We start from the raw sequence: 19,840 nt of genomic DNA on the forward strand, positions 1-19,840 counted from the left end.
GAAACGGACAGATACGCATCCCGCTCAGGCTGAAGCTATAGCCCTTCGCACCAGTATGTATGTACATTAGAGATGGATTCGGAATTCACATGGCCTCGATTCCTTATTTTCCCTGCGCCAGGATGGATAGTTTCTAAGAAGCCCGTCCCCATTCTAAGATCTATCCCATGCATTCATACTAAAGGTGTCATTATCAATGAGTCTGTGGGATACCATACAGATGTGCCGGCGTGTATGCAGGAGCGGGAGGTCGGGAGAACTAATGGAGTGAAGCGCTCGAGTCAGAAGTACTGGTCATCGTTCAATCGAGCCTTCACTGTGGCAGCCGTAGTACTTTTGGTGTACACCTTCAACCCCACGATCGGTTTATTGCCGTCCACCAACACCTCCCGTAGATCGCTCTCGAAGGTACCGTCGTGTGAGTGGGCGACTTCCGGAAAAGCAGACCTTCTTGACCTGTTGTGACTCCTCATTTTGTTAATGAATTTCCTCAGTGCCGAAGCGTTGTCTTTCTTGTTATCCCGGGCTATTACTTCTTCCAAAGTTAGGGCCCTGAATTTGGCAACAGCACTAGAGGAAATTATATCAGATTGGAGAGCGAGAGTAGTCGGACCGGTACCTGCTCCTTACCTAGTGTAGGCGTCTGGCGAACAGGATATTGAGACGTGAACCTTGGGGGCATCATATCTGAGAGTACTCACTGGGGGCGATTTGGGTAGCCTCAATCTTATTGGAGATAAATCGCGCCAGATCTCGGCCAGGGACATACTGTGCAGTGAGTGAGGTCCAACTCTAAGGCCAAGGGTAGTCCCGTAGAACTTACATCGTCAAGACTCCTATTAAGAGGGATATTCTGTCCGAGGATGTATTCCCAGGTGTCCAATCTAGCCTGGAATAAGCCGTATGGTCAGTTGATAATTGAATCTCATGGGAAGATGAGTACCTACGTAGACTCGGTAGGTTCCAGGTTCAAGGTCGAGTTCGAGGCTGATACTCCGGTTACCGCGCAGAATTGCGGTCGACGTGCCTAGAGGTGTCGACTGCCCGACCTTTACGACTGCGAAGTCCATCGTGTACGAGACCCAATCATTGGCAGATCTGAAAAAGCGTTGGTTGAGTTTGGAGAGAACCATTATTGTTTTGCTCGAAGTCGGAATGGTCAGTTCAAACGAGATGTCGCCAAATGATGGAGGAACACCCGCAGGAGGGAGGGGAACCTGGAGCCATTTAGAAGCCAGTTTCCACGAGGAATCGAGTAGAAGGGTTCTCTCAATGATCTCGAAGCACCGGAGAAAATCACAGTCTGGAAGAGAGGCGAGCCCGTTAACAGTACGTCTGAATGTACAGCTGCGTCAGACGTACACTCCATAACGAATTGACCGTCATCACCAAATTGGTGTCCCAGCTCAGGAAGGATCTTAACCAATTCGGAATCCCATTCCTTGGAGCCATCTGCCCATGGTCCGGTCCACTCAGAGTCACCCCAAGGATTCCGGACGACGAGGAATCGTCTTCCCTTGCACTCGACAGCACGAAGGACGGAGTAGGCATGAGATCCCACGAGTCCTTGGACTCTCGCGTTCCCCACACCATTCCGGCTCGAGTCCAGCTGATGGAATGCGCAAGCAAAGACACGGTCCCGGTTGGCGTTGAGAAGCTCCTCCGTCCAGAATTGGTCGATGTTAAGGATATCCTGTACTCCGTTCAAGTATCGCATCCAAGGCAAGTGACAACTAGTACTTACCTTGACCTCGATGACCTTCGCAATTCCCCTATCGTCGATGTAAGCAGGATGGTTTTATTTAGAGGTATTAATACATTTGCCCCGGAGACTTACCCGGTCAAGTCTTCAATGGCTTCTCCCGTCCAACCTCCGTTCAAGTGGTCGTAGTTGCAATAGAACTTTGCGTAGGCCTTCTCAATGAGGGGAACCCAAGTCTCATCCTGTGCACCAGACTTGGCGTAAGTCAGGATCTTTTTGCCTTTCCTGGCTAGTTTAGTGTAGAGATCCTTGTCGTGGTGGTAAAGTTCCTTCTCAACCTCTTTCAGCTCCTCGTATTTAGGGATATTGGTAAACAGCAGACTGGGTTATGTGAGTAGGAACTTAGATAAGTGGGAGATGGAGACCTACTCGTCGATGATGACAGGTTTCCAGAGACCATCCCGGTGGAAAACAAAGCCATATACCCCAACCTCCTCGTCTCGCTAAATTCGAAACATTAGCTGGCATTTGGCTATCGCTCGGGGGTTGGGCTTACAGCAACGCATATCTCCTCAATGAGGCCGGGAACTGATGCTATCGTCGCGAGCGCTGATAAGAACCAACAGTCGCCGAGCGCGCCTTGGATGATGTCCTCCGACTTGGGCTTTCCCAACTCAGCTGCATTGAAGAAAACCGGTTTGTCGAAGATTTCTGTGACACGCAGTACGTCAGTGGGCGCTCTTGCTGCAGTACCCCAGAAGGCGTTCCAACAGCGCCGCTCGTCTCCCTGGAGGTCGAATTCCATGTCTCTATTCCCGTCTGCATGAGACGGACTCCACACAGGAAGATCTAATTGGGCGCACCTGAACTTAACGTTTTTCCCTCTGCAGTCTTTTGCAATCGCTTCGACTTTCTGTCGACATTCCTCGAGCGCCTTCTCCAGTGCTGGGCTGAAGTGCAAGCCTGGCGCGGATGTCATTTCGATGTCTTGGACAGGCTTGACGGCTATCGTCGTGTCGCTCTTGGATATCTCGTCCATCATCGTTGGGGTCAAGGGTTAAGCGGGGTGAGAGTATGTTTCAAGCAGTGCTTTAAGTTCTGTTAAGCAGTAGGTCCACTTGGACACCGCCCTCAGTTGCTCGCCCACAGAGTTCCAATAAAAATGGACCATCATCCAGTTACCAGTACCACAACTAGTCCTGATGTTCTGGGACTCGCGAAATGGCATGTTGGCAAGTTCCTGTGTACTTTGTACTCGGTTTCTGATCACTGAAAGTTTGGCAAGTATGAGGTATCAAGGCAGGCCCTACTATTAGTACTTGAGTAATCCTTGCTGCGTGCTAGTAGCGCCCAAGAACTAACTTGGACGCCGAGGTCCGGCGAAGTCGGATTTGAAGAAATTTGGTCTCCGACTTGTCGGGACTTGAATAGTACAAATGTCTTGTTAAACGCCAAGATTAATATTTCTCCCCTTGTCTTGAAACCTCCAATGGCACCTACATCCCGGCTTGAAAATCCATGCCACCGTTCCCTGTAAACGACGCGATCCCGGAGTGCTGAAGCGGAAAAATGCACAGAGCATCTGTACGTGCCCGACTCCGGAATCCTGTATGAAGTTCAATCTGCGATGCGCATTTGACCAAGCAGTCTGGTGCCGGCGCAATGCGAACGGAACGGTTCAGCCAGGAAGGCAACGCATACCTGGCTTAATTTGTTGTTAACTGAAGTGAAGTATACTGCAGAGGCACTTCGAATCCCTGGTCACCCAATCACGGCATTCCTCTCAAGGGGGCGTAACCTTTTTTCCCCGATTTTTTTGCGTTTCGTTCGAGGCCTTGCATTCGTAGCCATGACCCCGTTTCCCCCACAGCGCAGACCCCAGTTTTCACCTTGATTGCATCTGGGCAACGAGTACAAAGGAATCTATCCATTGTCGGTAACAATGGGGGGGACGCGCCTCGTGTTGATGTCTGCGTCAACAATGGGCCAATGTGGCCAATGGCGCTTATTTCTGATGCGTGCTTCAGGGCTCTTCTCCATTCAGCTGTAGCACCGATGACCTATAGGCTTTCGGGGAGCCCGAGCCGTTAGGTGATCCTTCTTCACTTACCACCACCAGCGATACCTTAACATCCAGCCACGACCTTTTACGAACTCCCCACGAAACGCCGCCTGCTAGCAGGTTGCCATATGGTCACTGAATCGACACGAGTTTAACGCACGAAACACGACCGCTCAGTTTTCAAGTTCCATCCTCTTTTATCAGCCCCACACCACTTCATTTCTTGGAAACAATCCTGTCCCTACCCCGCCAGTCCTTTCCCCTTCACCAGTAGCCCAGTCACGCCATGGATTCGACTGAACAGCTCCCCGTCCCACCAACCTCTGCCACCTCCTCAAATGGCCGCCAATCACCGAGCAATAGGACGGAAACCATTCTCAGCCTCGTCGAGATGCTCCTCCAGGAGGGCGCATTAAAATGTGAGTTGGAACTAGGCGTTTTACTTGCATTGTAGACTGATACTCAGTCAAGCTGAAGCATCGAAGGCACAAGCACCCAGTTTCGAAGACGATCGGGACGTTCGTAAGTGAAAAGGTCTTGAAGCCTCGAGAGCCATTCGTGACACGCAATTCAGCCAGTGTGGATGAGCATATTCAAGCAGCGGGAGCTGATGCCTTCAACAGGTTCCAAAGGTTCGTATTCAGATGCCTCACGTAGTTTATCTGTCTAAATCAACTTTTAGATCTGTCAATTCTCTAGACAAAGAAGTAAAATGTCGTTGAACTCTCTGTCATCCCTATCGCTCATTAAGCACCCTAGTTGCGCAATTTCGCGAACGCCGCTCGTCAACTGGGAAGCTCTGTCGCCATTCTCGCCTCCGGCTTCCACCTTCGAGAACGCCTAGCGCAACTCCTCTTCCTTTATCGTGAAAACGCAGCAGATCTCTTTCCACGCAAGGTCTCGCATGTCGTCCGGGAAAACGCCAACGGCGTCGATTCGGGCGTATATCCAGGAAGTCGGAAGAGACCTCGCACACTGAGAGGAAAGGCTCCCCATCTGCACGTTCCCAGACCCACCGTCACGGAAAACCTCGATCCCGAAGACTTCCCGGAACAGTTGGAGCTCCTGGCGAGAGATGTTAGAACATTTTTGAACTGTCTCAATGAATTTCCTGAATTCACTGACGAGGCCGTTAATGCCTCCATCCTCTCCTTCGAGGGAGACCTCCGGGTGAGTCCATTGCTTTGAAGCATGCGATCCCGTATTCACCTACTTCCGCAGTATTGGGCTTCATGTCTACGTGAATATTCGGGTATGTTGGTTCCGTGCGAGAGGGGGCCCCTCTAACGCCAATGATGTAGGCCAATTCAGGTATCCAGCAGTCCAGAGGTATATCCACGAGCTGTCGCAGGAGATCAAGGAGCACCTGGACACTATCACGTCGTCACTCCGCATGTTCATCGAAGTTGGTAAGTGGGGATAGGGTCCACTGGAGCCGATTAGCATTGGTCTGGGTTATTGGTTATTGAGTCCTTATCTCTTGCATACAGGTGTTCCTACGATCCGCTTTGCTCAGAAACACGGATCCAACAACCTCCTCAATTTATCCACTATTGCAACATTTTTCTCTGCAGTCACCGCAACCACCCTGCAATTCTCATTCGAACGAGCGGAACTCCCGGATGAACAAGCAGTCAATACATTCTGGTTCGCTTCCTTGGTCTTCAGTATTGCCGCGGCTGTGAATAGCCTGCTTGGTCTAACTTGGAAGCAGGCGATGTAGTAAGTCCGAGTCTAATTTCCTCACAACTCCGAAACACCCAACATGAAACGCACGCTAACTTCCTTTTGCAGTCGTTCCCCAGGTCATCGTGTCCCCTGGTGGGTCTTGATTTGGATCAAGCGTTCTCCCCTCGTGTTTTTGGTGCTTTCAGTGGCATGCTTTTCGATTGGCCTCTGCTTGTTCGCCTACTCCTCTCATCAGGTACGCACCTGTCCTCGTGGCGCCACACAGGGTATATCCGGACCCTACTCTGACTATAATCCTACCATCACAGGGGCCAGTCACGTCGACAGTCACAACTGTTCTCACGGCGTTCACGTCTTTCGGTCTCGCAGCTGTGTCAGCATGGTTTGCCTCGGAACGATGGGCCTTTGCCCGTCATCGTGGTCAGAAATGGCTTAGCGATGTCCTCAATGAAACCGTTGAAGAGTTCATTCGCCTGCCTGGAATCAACTGGATTTACAAGGCCTGCGCGTTCCTCTCTCGCCATCTGGTGAGGTTTGGCCATATCTGCCACCAGATCTCTTCGACCATCAAAGACATTGGGGCCAGTTGTATCCATCGTCGATCTGACGAGAAAAGCGACGACCTTGAGGCCAATGGGATCCCGAAATCCGCAACACTCCCCGTTGCCTTCACCCCCGAGCCGTCGAGGTCCACGAGATTCTCCGCCGATACCCTTGTGTCACCAACTGTGGAGTCTGTTCCCAGCTCGAAGCCCCCGCCTCTGCCTGCTAACTTTCCTCTCTCGCCCCAATCGAACGATGTGGGTACGGGGCCAACTTCAGCCGTGACAAGTATCACGTCACCCAGTTCCCCCAATCCGCCTGCTCCCCCGAGTCATGGCAGGCTGTTATGGAAGAATGCGATAAAGACGGTCAAGATACACCAGCAACAATCTGCGCTAGCTGCCCAAGCTAGCGCTGCCGAAGGCGAGGCCTCCACGTCGACATCACCTCCGGTGGTTGGACGATTCCCTGTCAGGCGTAGGACCACGTCTTCCACTGGCACAGGAAGTGGGCTACCCCTCAACGAAAAGAAGAAAACACTCGTCCCAGAGCCTATCGCCGTGGTCAAGTCGCGGATATCATCGCTGGTGCCCAAGTTATCCATGATGGAAGCCACCCAAGATTTGTCCGCTCATACCGCCCTTGTACGACACCTCCAATTTTCACCTGATGGCCGGTATCTGGCGACGTCGAGCTGGGATCGGACTTCTGTCATCTTCAAAGTCGGGGTACGTGGTCATGAGCCTTTCCGTAATCCTGGTGACTGATTTGATTGCACATGTAGGACCCCTGTGTGCAGCACCGTGTTCTCGCACATACTCAAGGTTTCGTCGGTCAAGTCGCATGGTACGTTTAATATTGTCTGGAAATGGAAGTCTGGAATTCATCGCGGGTAAAGGTCACCTACTGGGAACATCCTCCTTACCAAATTGCCTCGTGGTATCAAGATATGGATCGCAGACGTGAGTTCATTTCTCTGTTTAGTAATCCAATGTCCGTTAATGCGATCGCCGTCCTTGGCCTCCAGTCTTCTCATTCAGACCTGCTGTCAATCAACGCAGAGAGGATTTGCACGAAGCCCATCAATCGCAATGTCGCCGTTGAAACCTTGACATGGATGCCAGACGGACAATGTAGGTCCAGCTTTTAACCACCCTCGCTGTCTTGTTGTGACCTTGTCGACCTTTTAGCATTCCTTTCGGTGGAAGAATCGACTGTCACGAAGATGAACTTGCAAGGGCGGGTATTGGAACAATACGACTTTGGAAACATCAAGCTTCATGATGTGGCGGTAACGCCAGACTCTGCGCGTCTCGTTGGTGTCGGTCCTCTACTAGCATCCCCGACTGGACTTCAACCGAGCAAATCTCGTGTGGAGAAACGGCTCGTCGGTGAGTGGCATGCTGCCTGTGATTCAACGTAGCTTACGATATTCCTCGTTGTAGTATATAATCTCGAAATGAAGCAGGTCGAAAGGTGTGGGCTTCGGGCTGTGATATCCATTGCGGCTTCGTTACTGACGATCTTTGATAGCCAAGTACCGGTACTGAACGACGTTCGCGATATCACCATCTCTCAGAACATCCGCGGGGATTGGATTGCACTCATCAGCTACGAAAACAAGGCCCCGCCACAGCTCTGGAAGATTGAATTGGTCCGGGATAGGGAGAATATGAGCTCAGTCGCTCGGCTGACGCTTCGGTATGCGTTCGTCTCCTTCTGGATAGGGCGGAGCTAACGGCGAGCATTCAGACATACATACATGCCCAAGGTGTCGGTAGACTTCGCTGGACCCAGCTACTTTGGTGGAAAGAACAACGAACTGGTTCTCTGTCCAGGGAAGGGTAAGCTATATTCACTCTTCTGCTTGATCACCTTGCTCATCATTATTCCTAGCCGGCGATATTCACATCTGGGACCAAGAATCCGGCGCTTTACTGCACCTCATCAAGGGTCAAGCTCACGGTGGCGATATGACCTGTCTGGCTTGGAACCACTCCGCCGATGACCCATTCATGTTCGCAACGGGAAGCCATGACGGCGCAGTTCGCATTTGGACGAGATTGGGATCTGAGGTCGAAGTCCCCGTGCACGACACGCGACCAACCATCCCATTCCCGCTTCCCTATTACAAATATGCCATTGAGCGCACCGACAGCCCAGACAACGTTCTGCCGGATAATGTCTCGACCCACAGTACCCAAGGAAGTGTCCGCGAACGCGGCCGTCGACCACGCGCTCTCAGCTTCTCAAGTTCGGCTTCTTCGAAGCTTTAACGCTTTAGCCTTCGACGAACGCTAACAAAAGACGATGATAACGAATTACCACGTCAGAAATGATTTCTCATGAACACTCTAACATACAAGGCTACTAACCGGATATATAACGAATATGTCACGATCTTTGGTATTCCCTGCGAGACGGGGGCGTTGTACTCTAGGCGCATGTTATTACTGACGGTTTTTTATTTTCTTTCATTATGGGCTAAATAATTCGTATTTCTTCTGAAGGGCAATTACTGTTAGAGATTCAGAAAGGAGTAGAAACTAAAGCATTGTACTCTTAGCATTCTTTATGATCGACGGTACCACATTATGTCGTATGTATGATTTCCCAGAAGATAGCTCTGATTCCAAAATTCCACGCACACGCAAACTTAGAAATTCATACCATTCCTCATTCTTCGAATTTCAACCCAATGCACAACATACGATGTCATAAATACACCTGGACTTCACAACCGCAAGAATTGTGTACAGGATTCTCGGTACTATGCACTACATTCGTTTATAGTATTTACTGAGGGTACCTCTCGCCGGCATCCCACTGCAGTTCGATGGCTTCAGTAGGCGTACAACTGGCCAGGACAATTGAAGTACTCACATGCTCGACGATGCATCCGCCCTCCCACCTGAACCTGTCAACGACTTCGCCGAAACCAGAGCGGTAGTTGACCCAACCCTGAGGATGCCTGTACGTGTCCCTCAAGGGCGTCAAGCTCTGGGTATTCCAGAAGGGGCTGAGGATGTTCCATGCAAAGTCAAACCCGTTCTGTGCCATGGGGTTGTGGTTCTAAAGTCAGTTATATCGTCAGTAAAGGTTGAAATGAAACCTAGGAGGGGCCTGAGTTCACGCACAATGTAGTCCTGGACAATGAACTCGAAGGCAGCGGTAATGTTTCTCCTGTAGATGAAGGCCTGGGCGAAGGCGGCATGTCGAGCAGCGGTCTCTTCAGCGGTTGGGGGAGGGTTGAGTTGGCGGACACAGGGCCTTGGCTTGACGACAGCCTGGCGCGCTTCGAGCTCGGGTGCAGGTGCGGCGACCGCAGCCAATGGCAAGATAATGGCAGCAAGGAGAGATGAGACTCGCATGGCTATAATACAACAGGTGTTGCTACAGTCTCAAAAGCATAGCGATACTCCAGTATTTATACGGTTTATTCAATGTAATTCTCATTTCCCCGACCAGAACCCGCGTCATACCATGAGGAGAAGACCTAACGGCCAAGAAATTCCGTGGTGTTCACGTTGGGGGAGTTGTAAAATCGAGAAGAGACCAAGCACAAAAGAAGACGGACCGGGGGAATCAAGGGAGAAGAGGTGGACTGAACGCATTGGAGCACTGAGCGGGGCAGCGACAACACGGGAGGGCTCCTCACTGTGAATGTCGTTTGGCAACGAGGTAGCTATCTGGGTCAACTGAATTCACAGAGAACAGTACGCTCCATCAGTTCGAGTTTCCACAGGGAGAGGTTACTGCATACTATGATACCAACCAGTACCATGGAGCCGACGGTCGGTGCGGGATGATATATGTATCCTGATTCTCGGAATGCTGGAGTACATCTAAACGCTATAGAATTTTCCGGATCTGCAAAGAACGTCCATTGCCCATTTTCGTCTCAATCAATGTGAGATGATCTGTCCTTCTTCATCGGACTGAGGCATCACATGGGCGCCTATTCTAACATTTGGAGTGACGAGCTTCATAGAAGCACGGTTAAGTGAACAAATCAATACTTCCACTTCCCTTGGTGTCGATTCGGGGTTACAACTAAGGGCAAAAGATTGTCAGGTCAATGCCACGTTTGATTGGCTCTGGAAGAGCAGATCCGAATTCCACCCGGGGAGTAGCCAAACTATATTGAATGAAACACGCGACGTCGAAGATCTTATTCTGATTCTGACATCTACTGAGCTGATAAGCGACTAATAGAAAAGGCTCGCAAACCACCTGATAGCTGGTCGCCAAGCTGTGAGCGCCTATCGGGACCTTTAAAACCGATTCCTCATGCCTCGAGATAAAGATGTTTCAGCAGAATACATGTTCGATATGCACGAGCTGTACTATTGTGCGCAGAAGCACCGTCTCTTTCGACCTTGGTTAAGGACAAGGATCAATTTGCCGCTTTAGTCGAATCCATCGGGCCGCTTGCGTCCAGATCGAAGGTCGTTTGGGAGAGCTGAATCTACTTGGTGGAACGTCCTCACCATTGAATCAGCTCGAGTCACTACCCACGTGAGCTGACAGGTAAAGTCCATAGTTTGCACCCCTGACGGTGAATGAGACTGGAGCTTATTTTGAATTCTCGTATACAGTAATATAGATACACTTCTTAACCCAGGTACGTTAAGACGACAAATGTAAACCACGCTTGGATTGGACCAGAGAAAGGATTTAGCCGCGCCAGATGGGCTGAAAGCAGAACAAGTCAGTAAACAACCAGAGCTCAAGTCCTTCAGTAGGGGAATACGTACGGGGCCGGGCATGACGTAGGTCTGAGGGACGGGGTAGTAGATGTTAAGCATGATTCCGGGCTCACGACCGTTGTAGACACCAGGGATGGAGACCAAGGGACCAGGATTGCCGTTGCCACCGCCAGTGACGTTGATCTGGGCGCAGCTGATGTAGAACTGAGCACCACCGAATCCAGAGGCGCCGTGCAAGGCGATGTTCTCAATTCGGACGAGGTATTCACCGCTGGGAAGGCTTCGGGGGAGGTCGAATTCGACACGGGAGCCACCTAGCCGGAACCTAATTAGAGAACTGTTTTTCGGATAAAGGTTGAACCAGACTCACCTTCCGAGGGGAAGGTCATGCGAGTGCCACCGTTGGTGTTGGCAGAGATTTCATGGACCTGGACGGTGAATTGTCAGCCACTGTAACACTTCGAATGGAGGAGTGAAAAACATACTCGGAACCAGACAGCACCGCTTCCGTCCCAGTTGGCAACGCTACCAGGAGCCCTGGCCATGTAGATGTTGGTAACCTATTGCGGTTGTTAGGCCTACGTTCTGTGAAAGAATGAGAGATAGAAGGACGAACACTAGGGTGGTACACAGAGGGGTTGGCAGTGAAGCCAATTCGGGAGCCAGCAGCGACGGTGGCGGTTTGAGCAGTGGACCTAGTGCCTTGGTTGTAGCATCGGAAGTTAATGCTGTTGACATCGGTCACCTGGAAGAGAGCTTGTAAGGGGCGGAAAATAAAAAAGAGGATAACAACGTACAGGGTTGTTGCTCTGGAAGTTGTCAGTCCTTCGGACGTTGACCCATTGGCCCGTACCCCTGCCGTTGATGAGCAGCTCAGGGTAGGTGTCTGTTTTAGCAAGGGGAGTTAGTTTCTGTCGTTAAAGCCACGGAGGGGGAAGCGGATGGGACTCACAGTGGGACGTCACCAACGACGCGCACGACAAAAGCACAACGAGGAAGAGCTTCTGGAACATGGTGAACCGACGAAGTTCTGTGCCAAACCCCTACCAGCGCGTCCTCCCTTTTAAACATCCGGAAAATCGGCGAACCTCTATTTCCCCGCAAAACGTGATTGAAAGGGATGACGAATGAGAGGCAAATTCTCTTGATGGAAGATGTTTCCCCCTTGGGGTGGTTCGACCCGGTTAAGGCGATTCCCAGCCTTCATCACAGCTTCTCAGGTGCCCAAGGTCTTCCTTCGTCGTGCCCAGGGCAGGGAAGTCGGACGAGGAGCGATTGTGATTGGTTTTCCACGCGGGCAAAGGTACCGACGGAGAATCGAGCGCAGACGAGATTCCGAGAAACATCCTTCTATGGCCGGGGCTCGGAACTACCGCAAGCTTCAAGAATAGATGAAAGTACACCTGATGTCAACTTCAGCTGCCGGAGCAATTTTTGAGCAGGTTTTTGTGTCAAAAACATGCACTGTCGCACTCGAGGGAACAGCCAGTAGTCGCTGGCGGACGACAAGCGGAAATGACAAAGGGCGATCTTCGGTAACGAGAAACGCACGGGACATGGACTTGGCGAAGAAGTTGATCCGGCGGGGTCTTGGGTGGAAAGAAGAATGCCGTTTCCGTCGACCCAACTGCAGGAGACGCTGAGGAAGACCACTGATATGGTTTCTTGCATCTGTGCTGAAGAAAATCCTGTTAAGAAATTAAACGTATAAGAAGCTGATTATCCCCTCTAGTAGATTCTAGAAACGATGGACTCCCCAACCATGGAGTGATGTGGGTGAAGCGGGAACCTGAGCACTGGTGATGGTCGACTACGACGTCAGACGTCAGAATACAAATCCTTCTGCAACGTACATGCAATGCCAGGTTAGTATGCATTTCGGTCAACAATGATGTTCGACCAGCCGTTGGTCATGGGCGTTTGCCCAACTGCAGCCTGCCTCATACAATGGCGCTGAGCCAAAATTGCAGCATTGCCCTGGATTAGTAAATGTCAGGAAGTGCTTGGAGCGGACTATTTTCGAGTAATTCGAAGCTTCTTTTGCCTCATTTCACTAAGGTCACTTGCGAGGCATATATAGGGATGACCCAAAGTCCCAGCTCAACTTGAAAATGCGTGCTCTACTCCAGGTATTGATCACGGCCGCGGTCGCCAGCGCTCACACCCTAGTGCGAGTAAGTAACTTGTCATTAAAATCGGAGAATTGAGGTACTTAGCGGTACCTAGAGCGTGTATGTCAATGGTGTCGACCAAGGCACCAACTTTGGCATTCGCCCACCGGCGATGAACGGCCCTCCTCGAGCAGGCGAACCTCCTTTCATCGATGGATCCGACTCTGGAACTGGCTCCTGGCCCATCCGCGACCTCGACCTCCCCGACATGCGATGCAACATCTTTGGTGAGAAGGAAGCACCCGACGTGATTCGCGTCGTCCCTGGAGACATCGTCTCCTTCGAATGGGGCCACCGCAACCGTGGCCCTTCCGACGGTATCATCGATCCATCCCACAAGGGTGCCATCGCTGTTTACATCGCGCCTGCTCCTGGAGGCGATAACAGCTGGGTCAAGATTTTCGAGGAGGCTGAGTACGCCAAGGGTCAATGGGCCGTCGTTCCCAAGTTGATCAACAACCGTGGTGTGCACTCTGTTCGGATTCCATACAACTTGAAGCCTGGATAGTGAGTCTATGGATGTTGCCGAGGTAGATGCGAGGCTGACACGCACCGGAAGCTACCTCTTGAGACCCGAGCTCTTCACTCTGCACGAGGCTGATGTCGCACATAACGTCAACCGCAACCGTGGTATCCAGCTCTACACCGAGTGTGTACAGATCCTTGTTGGAGGAAACGGAACCGTTTCTTTGCCCCCTGGTGTTTCCTTCCCCGGAGGTGAGTATTAGTGCTCACTCGGCTCATAGCGGGAAGACTTACGCCAATTGCAGCCTACAAGTACTCCGACCCTGGCATCGTCTACAACCGTACGTATTCAGTCCGAGAATGTAGGAAACGCCGTAGACTGACAGTTCATCAGTCTATTACACTCCCCCTGGTGGCGGCTACAAGGTCCCTGGCCCAACTGTCTGGTCAGGAGCCGCACCTTCGGTCACCAATCCTCCCTTGGGCACGAAGAAGGGTCCTTTGACCTACACCCGGTGGTACACCTGGGTCGGCACTGACCGAACTGTCACCTGGACCGGCCCTGGCGGATTGACCAGGACCCCTTACAACCCTGTCTGGCCCAGTAAGCAATCATTGTCATTCCACAGATGATCTGTCCCTTACAGAGTTTTCTTTAGCCGCCACTGCCTGGGGTACCGCAGCCGGTGCTGGTACGTGGTCCTGATGATTTTCTGTGTCCGTTTAAGAGACTGACCTGCTTATAGCAGCTGCCGAGGCTGGTGTTCAAACCCCCGCACCAACCCCTCCTCCCGCGTAAGAAATGAAATGGTCGTTCACCTTTTCCATTTGAATTGTGATCAGGGTTTGGTTTTCGGTATCATCCACCTAGTAGTGTCAGCGTCAACAGCATACGAATTTGAATCTTTTGCCTTTCAAGTTTTGCCTTTCAAGTCTGATACCTGAGGCGTCTGGATGCAGGCTTTTTCAGTGACTTCCTTCGAGTGCGAGGTCAAAAAGGCCTGAGGCAATCTCGTCAACGGTGGTGGCTGTTTGGTCTGATCCTTCGGCCCAAACAGAGGCACCTTTCATTCTCACCCTTACTCAGTGCGTGAAGGTCCAAGACATATCAGTGAGCAAGCTGGTACTAAGGACTGGCCCTTTCCCTTTAGGCCATGTGTAAAGATCGTTTCACATGTCTTGCAACACACTCATGGTGAAGTGGTTATCATGCTTGCCTTCCAAGCAAGCGGCACGGGTTCGATTCCCGTTGAGTGTAAGAATTTGTTTCTTTTCCGCCCATTTCTTTTTACCTTACCGACCTTCCCTTGAGTTATTAAAAGCCGGGTTGTGCGCAATGATTACAGGGACGCACTGTCTCATTCACTGCTCACTTTTACTCCCAGGTCCATCCTGGTGAGTGGGTAACCGAGATGTCCGCTCACCGTCGGCACGAGGGCGGCATTTGGAAGGCATCAAGCCGGAGTTAAATTCGCTCTCACGCGTTCGTGCCTGAATCTGGGCACAAGTAATCACGAATCGACAGTCGACCACCACGACGATCAGCTTTTATAGCTTTCCTATCGTAAGTCTGGCTTCAGCTTCTGTATGAAAAGGTTATTGAATGTCTCATAGGTTGCCTTTATTGGCACGAAAAAGTCTATGAACTACAGACTAGCCTAAGCAACCAATTCGACGGGCTGTGGCTACTGGACGACGAGGACGAGAATCTACAGGGGGAATAACGAGTACAGAGACGACATGGCGACGTTGACGAGACCAAGATCTACAGAAGAAACGGCCCCGACGGTGCTGGCGGGTGTACCAGCTCCGTTTCCTGTTCACGAGATCCAGAGGAGTATCGAGAACCCGTTTGAGGGCCAGGCAGACGGTGTAGAGGACGATGTTCAATCATCACAGCCGCTGCAAGAAGAGATGCACGAGGGACATAAAGAACAAGGCCTGGTCAGTCGATCTCAATAGCAACCCTCGCAAAGCTAATTAAAGTCTTGTTTTACAGAACGAGCTGCTACCGTCAATATCGAATCTGCAGAGGTCGTGCTTGATGACCTTGAACAACCTGCTAGAGTCTGATTCGGACCAATGGAGGTCAATTGTGCCAGACAGACGACATTCTATGCCCAATTCAGCCGGAAGTTCCAGTTTTCAGCAACCCGAAGCATCTTCCTCATCATCCGCACTTCAGACACTCCTTTCCAACCTTCGAACACGGCTCCCCGACGACAACATGATCGAAATACGTTCGTCAGAGACGGACACCGATCTGCTGTTCGAGCTCAGGGAACGGATAGGCCAGCTGTCACCCACCTTATCTCCTCGAGACGCGGCTTTAGCCAAATCTCTTGTCACACTGCTTTCCTATTTCGACCGATTGTCAACTATCCAGACAAGCACTACGCCCCAGCCTTCCGGTACCCCAAGTCGATATGTGAACGCTCCGCCACCGATTGACGTGTTCGACGCGCTCACCCGACATCTAAACGACGTCCAACTCGACCGACTTGCGTCCCAAACCCCTTCAGAGGTCGAGTCGACTATCCTGTGGACCCAGATCGACCGAGAGCTGGAGAACGTGGTCACCATGTGCAAGGAGCGTACGGAGGGCCTGCCTCGGTTCTACCAGGAAAACCTTCCACCGCAGTACGACTTTGATGAACTGTATGATGTGGAGGCGCTCCCCGAATACGATGGCACAGGTCGACTATCTCTTGATGAACACAAGTCATCTACTAAGGCAGCAGAAGATGCGCTCAGTCGAGCCAGTACTCGCATCAACGACGAAAAGATGCGCCTTGACCTGGAGGGTGTGGCTATGGCTATCGACAGACTTTATCTCGTTGCCCCACAGCTACACAACCAACGCGTGGAACTGAAAACCTCGAAGATGGAGCGGCTGGCAGAGCTTGAGAAAGCCAGGAAGGCAGCGACGGCACCGAGGTCGAAGAAGGGGAAGGAGAAGGATGTTCGGGAGCTGGAGAGCATCCTGGAGATGCTCGGCAAGGCCTCGGAGCGGACACTGAAGGATCAAGCGGTCGTTTTGGACGGTGGGATGCAAAGTAGACTTGAGAGGGCCAAGGAGCGAGATCTTGCGAAAGTGCGTTACGAATCCTCCAGGTCGTTTATTTTCATTAACGAATCCTTCTAGCGAGACGCCTTTGTTGAGGGCCTCCTGAAGCATTCAGACGCTGGTCGCATGCATGCACAGGATGCTGTTTTACAGCCTAAAGTCAAAGACCCACAAGCTATGCTCACACTACCGGAATTCATTCGAGAAGCGATACCTCCAGACTCAGATCTCCTTAAGGACCCTTCAATCATGCTCAGCCTACCGGAATTCGTCGCTCAAGTGCCACCTCCCGAACCACCACCCGAAGAGTCAAAGAAAAGTCGACACCGCAGCCTCTCAGCCCCACCTCGATCGTGGCTTCGGCACTCGAAATCTGGTCTCAGCCTCAGCATATCATCGTCAAAAAGCGGCTCCGCTTCGAAACAGAAGAACAAGGACTGCAGTGAGTGACCTTGTTTCCGTTAATCATTCCGCCTGTCTGCTAATACGGTATAGCCTTTGATGTTGTCTACGTCGCGGAAAACCACGAAAACCTTCATCACGTTCTTGTCTTCTTCACTGTCACCAAACAGATGCCCGGAGTCGAGCTAACTGCGGAAGTGTTACCACCTTTCCCTGAACATCACTCGGAAGGGGGTGATCATTTGATCATCCGAAGTGGCCTGCATGCATCATTGCCGCTGATGCTCCCTGCACGGACGACACCCGGGAAGAAGGAAGTACGCGCTCAGAGCGGACATTTCGAGATCAAGCTGCCGACTATCCGACCGTCGTCCTCGACGACCGATGACCCGGACGACTCCAGTTCACCGCTTCTAGATGCCACCCAACTATCCACACTCAACCCTACATCTTTCCTCTGCGCTTCGTGCTCCCTCCCCCTCATCTATTCCAACAAGGTCAAGTCGTATCGCGATCTACCGTCGGAACATTGGGAAGAACTGGTCGAAGCGTGGATGTGCCATGCGGACCAGAAGCTGCATGATCAGGTTATCAAGCATGGAAAGGCGGGATTCTGGCCTCAGCCTGACCAAGCATTCGTCGGTGGGAGCTACATCCTGTTCGAAGCCGCCGTGATGGCGCAGCAGAACATGCTCGCCCCTCAGAACTCTACGGTGAGTGCCTATTTCATTCATCTTTTTGTTCGTTCGGTTTTCGTGTCGTGGCTTTTCTCTTCTTTGCCTGCTGGCTGGACGATCAAGAAGACCGGCGTTGGATACCCACCAACGGCTGGTAGTCGGTGCGCGTCCTGAGGCTCAGGTAGTGGGGGAACCTCGAACCCTTCGAAGCCCCTGCTGGTTTTGTTGGGGGCGAACCCTTCACGCCCGGGTGGAAGGCGCGTATCCGGCCCAGCTTCATCGGTTGATACAAAACGTCCTATATCGAAGTCCCACTAAAACAACCCTCATCTGTCCAAGTTCATTGTGATGGGGGCTACACATGTGGGCATATCCATCTATCCATGCATTCCATCTTTCACTGTCCCTTTATTTCGATTTTAATCAGCCCCTTTTCGTATTTGTTTTTCGTGATGGGTGTTGGTGGCAACGGAATGGTTGATCTTGATACTGATCCTGACGTTTCTTCTCCTCCTTCCTTGCTTACCGCTTCCCGCGGATATAGATCCACGAGAACTGGAAAATGTGCCGATGTCTGTGCGGAGCTGTCATTGGGCGGTCGCAGGATCGGCAGGTCGGGGGTGATCAGCCCCAAGCCGGCTCGACGACGTGTTTCCGGATTTTGAAGTATGCCATCAGGCCTGTCACTTCGAACCTGAATGAGTGAGTCTTCTTTCTCTCATGTTTTCCCTTGGTGCTTGTGTGATGCTTACATGGTTGTTCCTAGTAACAACTTGCTCAAGATCCCGCTGTCGGCATTCGTAGTGGAGGATATGATGGAGTTTGTCCAGGCTCATGCGTCGTACCGGTTTGTGATACGCGATGAAGAGGAGGAGCGCCCGAGGATTCTGGTGTGGCTGTTCAAACCACGCATGCGATTGGCGTATACGACCCCCAAAGCCCGGGCTCTTCCCAAAACTGCATCTATAACTGCAGCGAAAGTGTTGTACAAGCTCGTCGGACCCGCTGAGGCGACGAAGGATATCAAAAGGTATGGATCTCTCCTTTTGTCCGTCTGTCAACATCGTAGTTGGATCGATGCTGATTGACCTTTTTCAGTATCTTGAATAAGTACCCTGGGTTCCCTCAAGCTGAATACCTCTCGTATCCTATGGCTGTGTGTCAACGTCTTGCTGCGCTATTGAAGGAGAGCAATACGGCTTATCCGGAGGGTTTGCGAACGATGACTGGTTTGGATGTTGGTTGGCTTCATCGACGTTGAATTTCGGCTGGTCTATCCTGGTAAACAGGACTGCCGCACTCCCAGAAGCGACCACTTTTTATCTTTCTTCTAACCGCCACCCATTCTATAACTTTTACCCTTTTATCACTTCTATTCCTAAAGTAGCCTATTTCATACCCCCTATACTTACCAACCTTCGTTTTGGGCTCCTTGTTCGATTTAAACGTTTGTTTGTGATTAGAATTTTAGCTAGTAGTAGTAGTAGTAGCAGTATGTCGTATGCTTTCTAAGTTATGGACTCTTTCCTTGTCGACGTCGTTGTGGATTGTTATCGATTAATTCGTTGGATTTGTATTAAACTCTTGTCCTTTCAGCTCTGAGCGTCGTTGGACTGTATCTCTGAGAGTCTGTGCGATCCTTGCAGGTCGTACTTGTAACGGTAAAGTTCCGCACAGGATCTCACCTCGAGTTGGACGCTGGGAGTTGACGTCGATCCACTGAGATTGCAGCAGTTTGTGGGGGGTTGTGTCGATGGCGGCTGCCTAACGTCAACCTCGTGGAACCAGCAGTATGGGGATGCGGGGTAAATTCGAATTCGGGGGTACACCATTTCAGGAAGTCCGTCCGACGATCTTTCAAGTTCCGATGGATTTGGCTTCAAGTTGCATAGCTCGTTCGACGATCATCCTTCGCGACACAGAAACTATTGTCCAGACGACTAGGATCTGGTCGGATTCACGTACATAGGCCACTCGAGCACATCGCCCGTGGAGAGCCCAAGCGGGGAGAGGCAGGAAGTTCACTGTGAGTCCCATCATATCGGGAATTTCGCACATTACTTTCGCACATTTCCGGCTTTTTCACTGTCCGCAAGTCGGCAAGTCGGCACCGGCGTCAAACGCGTCACCTCGCCTCCTCCTCTCGCTCCTTGCATGCACGTAGCTGCGGTTTTGTCAAGGTAGTCCATCTCAATCTGACTCATATACCCTCTGGGCGACCGAAAATCAAAGAAAATTTAAGTCTGTCCAATTTTTCTCAAGAGAATATATTGTTTGATTCGTCAATTTCCTCTCAACGACATCTCACAATATACGACTGTTACAGAGAACATAACGAGGCTCCGGTGACGGC

General features: G+C 51.3%; 6 protein-coding genes and 1 non-coding gene across 7 annotated transcripts; 4 read left to right on the top strand and 3 right to left on the bottom strand.

Moving 5' to 3' along the window:
* Window positions 1-281: 281 nt before the first annotated feature.
* On the bottom strand, window positions 282-2,744 carry CC1G_07476 (hypothetical protein; the record flags this gene model as incomplete). The annotated part of the gene is made up of 10 exons (XM_001832053.2): window positions 282-570; window positions 631-643; window positions 702-768; window positions 824-889; window positions 948-1,303; window positions 1,363-1,693; window positions 1,745-1,772; window positions 1,838-2,083; window positions 2,132-2,205; window positions 2,259-2,744. 10 exons carry the CDS (start codon window positions 2,742-2,744, stop codon window positions 282-284), a joined length of 1,956 nt encoding a protein of 651 aa, XP_001832105.2.
* A 1,306-nt stretch (window positions 2,745-4,050) lies between these two features.
* Window positions 4,051-8,272, top strand: CC1G_07477 (hypothetical protein; the record flags this gene model as incomplete). Its single annotated transcript, XM_001832054.2, has 18 exons — window positions 4,051-4,183; window positions 4,236-4,286; window positions 4,339-4,396; window positions 4,447-4,471; window positions 4,524-4,934; window positions 4,986-5,016; window positions 5,066-5,173; window positions 5,255-5,486; window positions 5,559-5,688; window positions 5,762-6,724; window positions 6,781-6,842; window positions 6,895-6,958; window positions 7,024-7,129; window positions 7,187-7,387; window positions 7,442-7,472; window positions 7,530-7,697; window positions 7,749-7,840; window positions 7,893-8,272. The coding sequence occupies 18 exons, from the start codon at window positions 4,051-4,053 to the stop codon at window positions 8,270-8,272; spliced, it is 3,246 nt and encodes a 1,081-aa protein (XP_001832106.2).
* Window positions 8,273-8,792: 520 nt separating this feature from the next.
* CC1G_07478 (hypothetical protein) lies at window positions 8,793-9,367 on the bottom strand (the record flags this gene model as incomplete). The annotated part of the gene is made up of 3 exons (XM_001832055.1): window positions 8,793-8,822; window positions 8,880-9,068; window positions 9,134-9,367. 3 exons carry the CDS (start codon window positions 9,365-9,367, stop codon window positions 8,793-8,795), a joined length of 453 nt encoding a protein of 150 aa, XP_001832107.1.
* A 1,306-nt stretch (window positions 9,368-10,673) lies between these two features.
* CC1G_07479 (endoglucanase II) lies at window positions 10,674-11,718 on the bottom strand (the record flags this gene model as incomplete). The annotated part of the gene is made up of 7 exons (XM_001832056.1): window positions 10,674-10,691; window positions 10,754-11,019; window positions 11,076-11,133; window positions 11,191-11,265; window positions 11,322-11,450; window positions 11,503-11,591; window positions 11,658-11,718. 7 exons carry the CDS (start codon window positions 11,716-11,718, stop codon window positions 10,674-10,676), a joined length of 696 nt encoding a protein of 231 aa, XP_001832108.1.
* Window positions 11,719-12,816: 1,098 nt separating this feature from the next.
* CC1G_07480 (endoglucanase B) lies at window positions 12,817-14,140 on the top strand (the record flags this gene model as incomplete). Its single annotated transcript, XM_001832057.2, has 7 exons — window positions 12,817-12,879; window positions 12,932-13,383; window positions 13,436-13,593; window positions 13,623-13,682; window positions 13,736-13,945; window positions 14,001-14,033; window positions 14,088-14,140. The coding sequence occupies 7 exons, from the start codon at window positions 12,817-12,819 to the stop codon at window positions 14,138-14,140; spliced, it is 1,029 nt and encodes a 342-aa protein (XP_001832109.2).
* A 387-nt stretch (window positions 14,141-14,527) lies between these two features.
* CC1G_20177 lies at window positions 14,528-14,599 on the top strand. The gene has a single exon. It is a non-coding gene; the product is annotated as a tRNA-Gly (tRNA).
* Window positions 14,600-15,081: 482 nt separating this feature from the next.
* CC1G_07481 (hypothetical protein) lies at window positions 15,082-18,748 on the top strand (the record flags this gene model as incomplete). Its single annotated transcript, XM_001832058.2, has 7 exons — window positions 15,082-15,285; window positions 15,341-16,435; window positions 16,487-16,850; window positions 16,904-17,523; window positions 18,032-18,189; window positions 18,254-18,517; window positions 18,586-18,748. The coding sequence occupies 7 exons, from the start codon at window positions 15,082-15,084 to the stop codon at window positions 18,746-18,748; spliced, it is 2,868 nt and encodes a 955-aa protein (XP_001832110.2).
* Between the last annotated feature and the right edge of the window lie 1,092 nt (window positions 18,749-19,840).

Source organism: Coprinopsis cinerea (genome assembly GCF_000182895.1).
Source record: "Coprinopsis cinerea okayama7#130 chromosome 9 map unlocalized cont3.9, whole genome shotgun sequence".
Lineage (NCBI taxonomy): Eukaryota > Fungi > Basidiomycota > Agaricomycetes > Agaricales > Psathyrellaceae > Coprinopsis > Coprinopsis cinerea.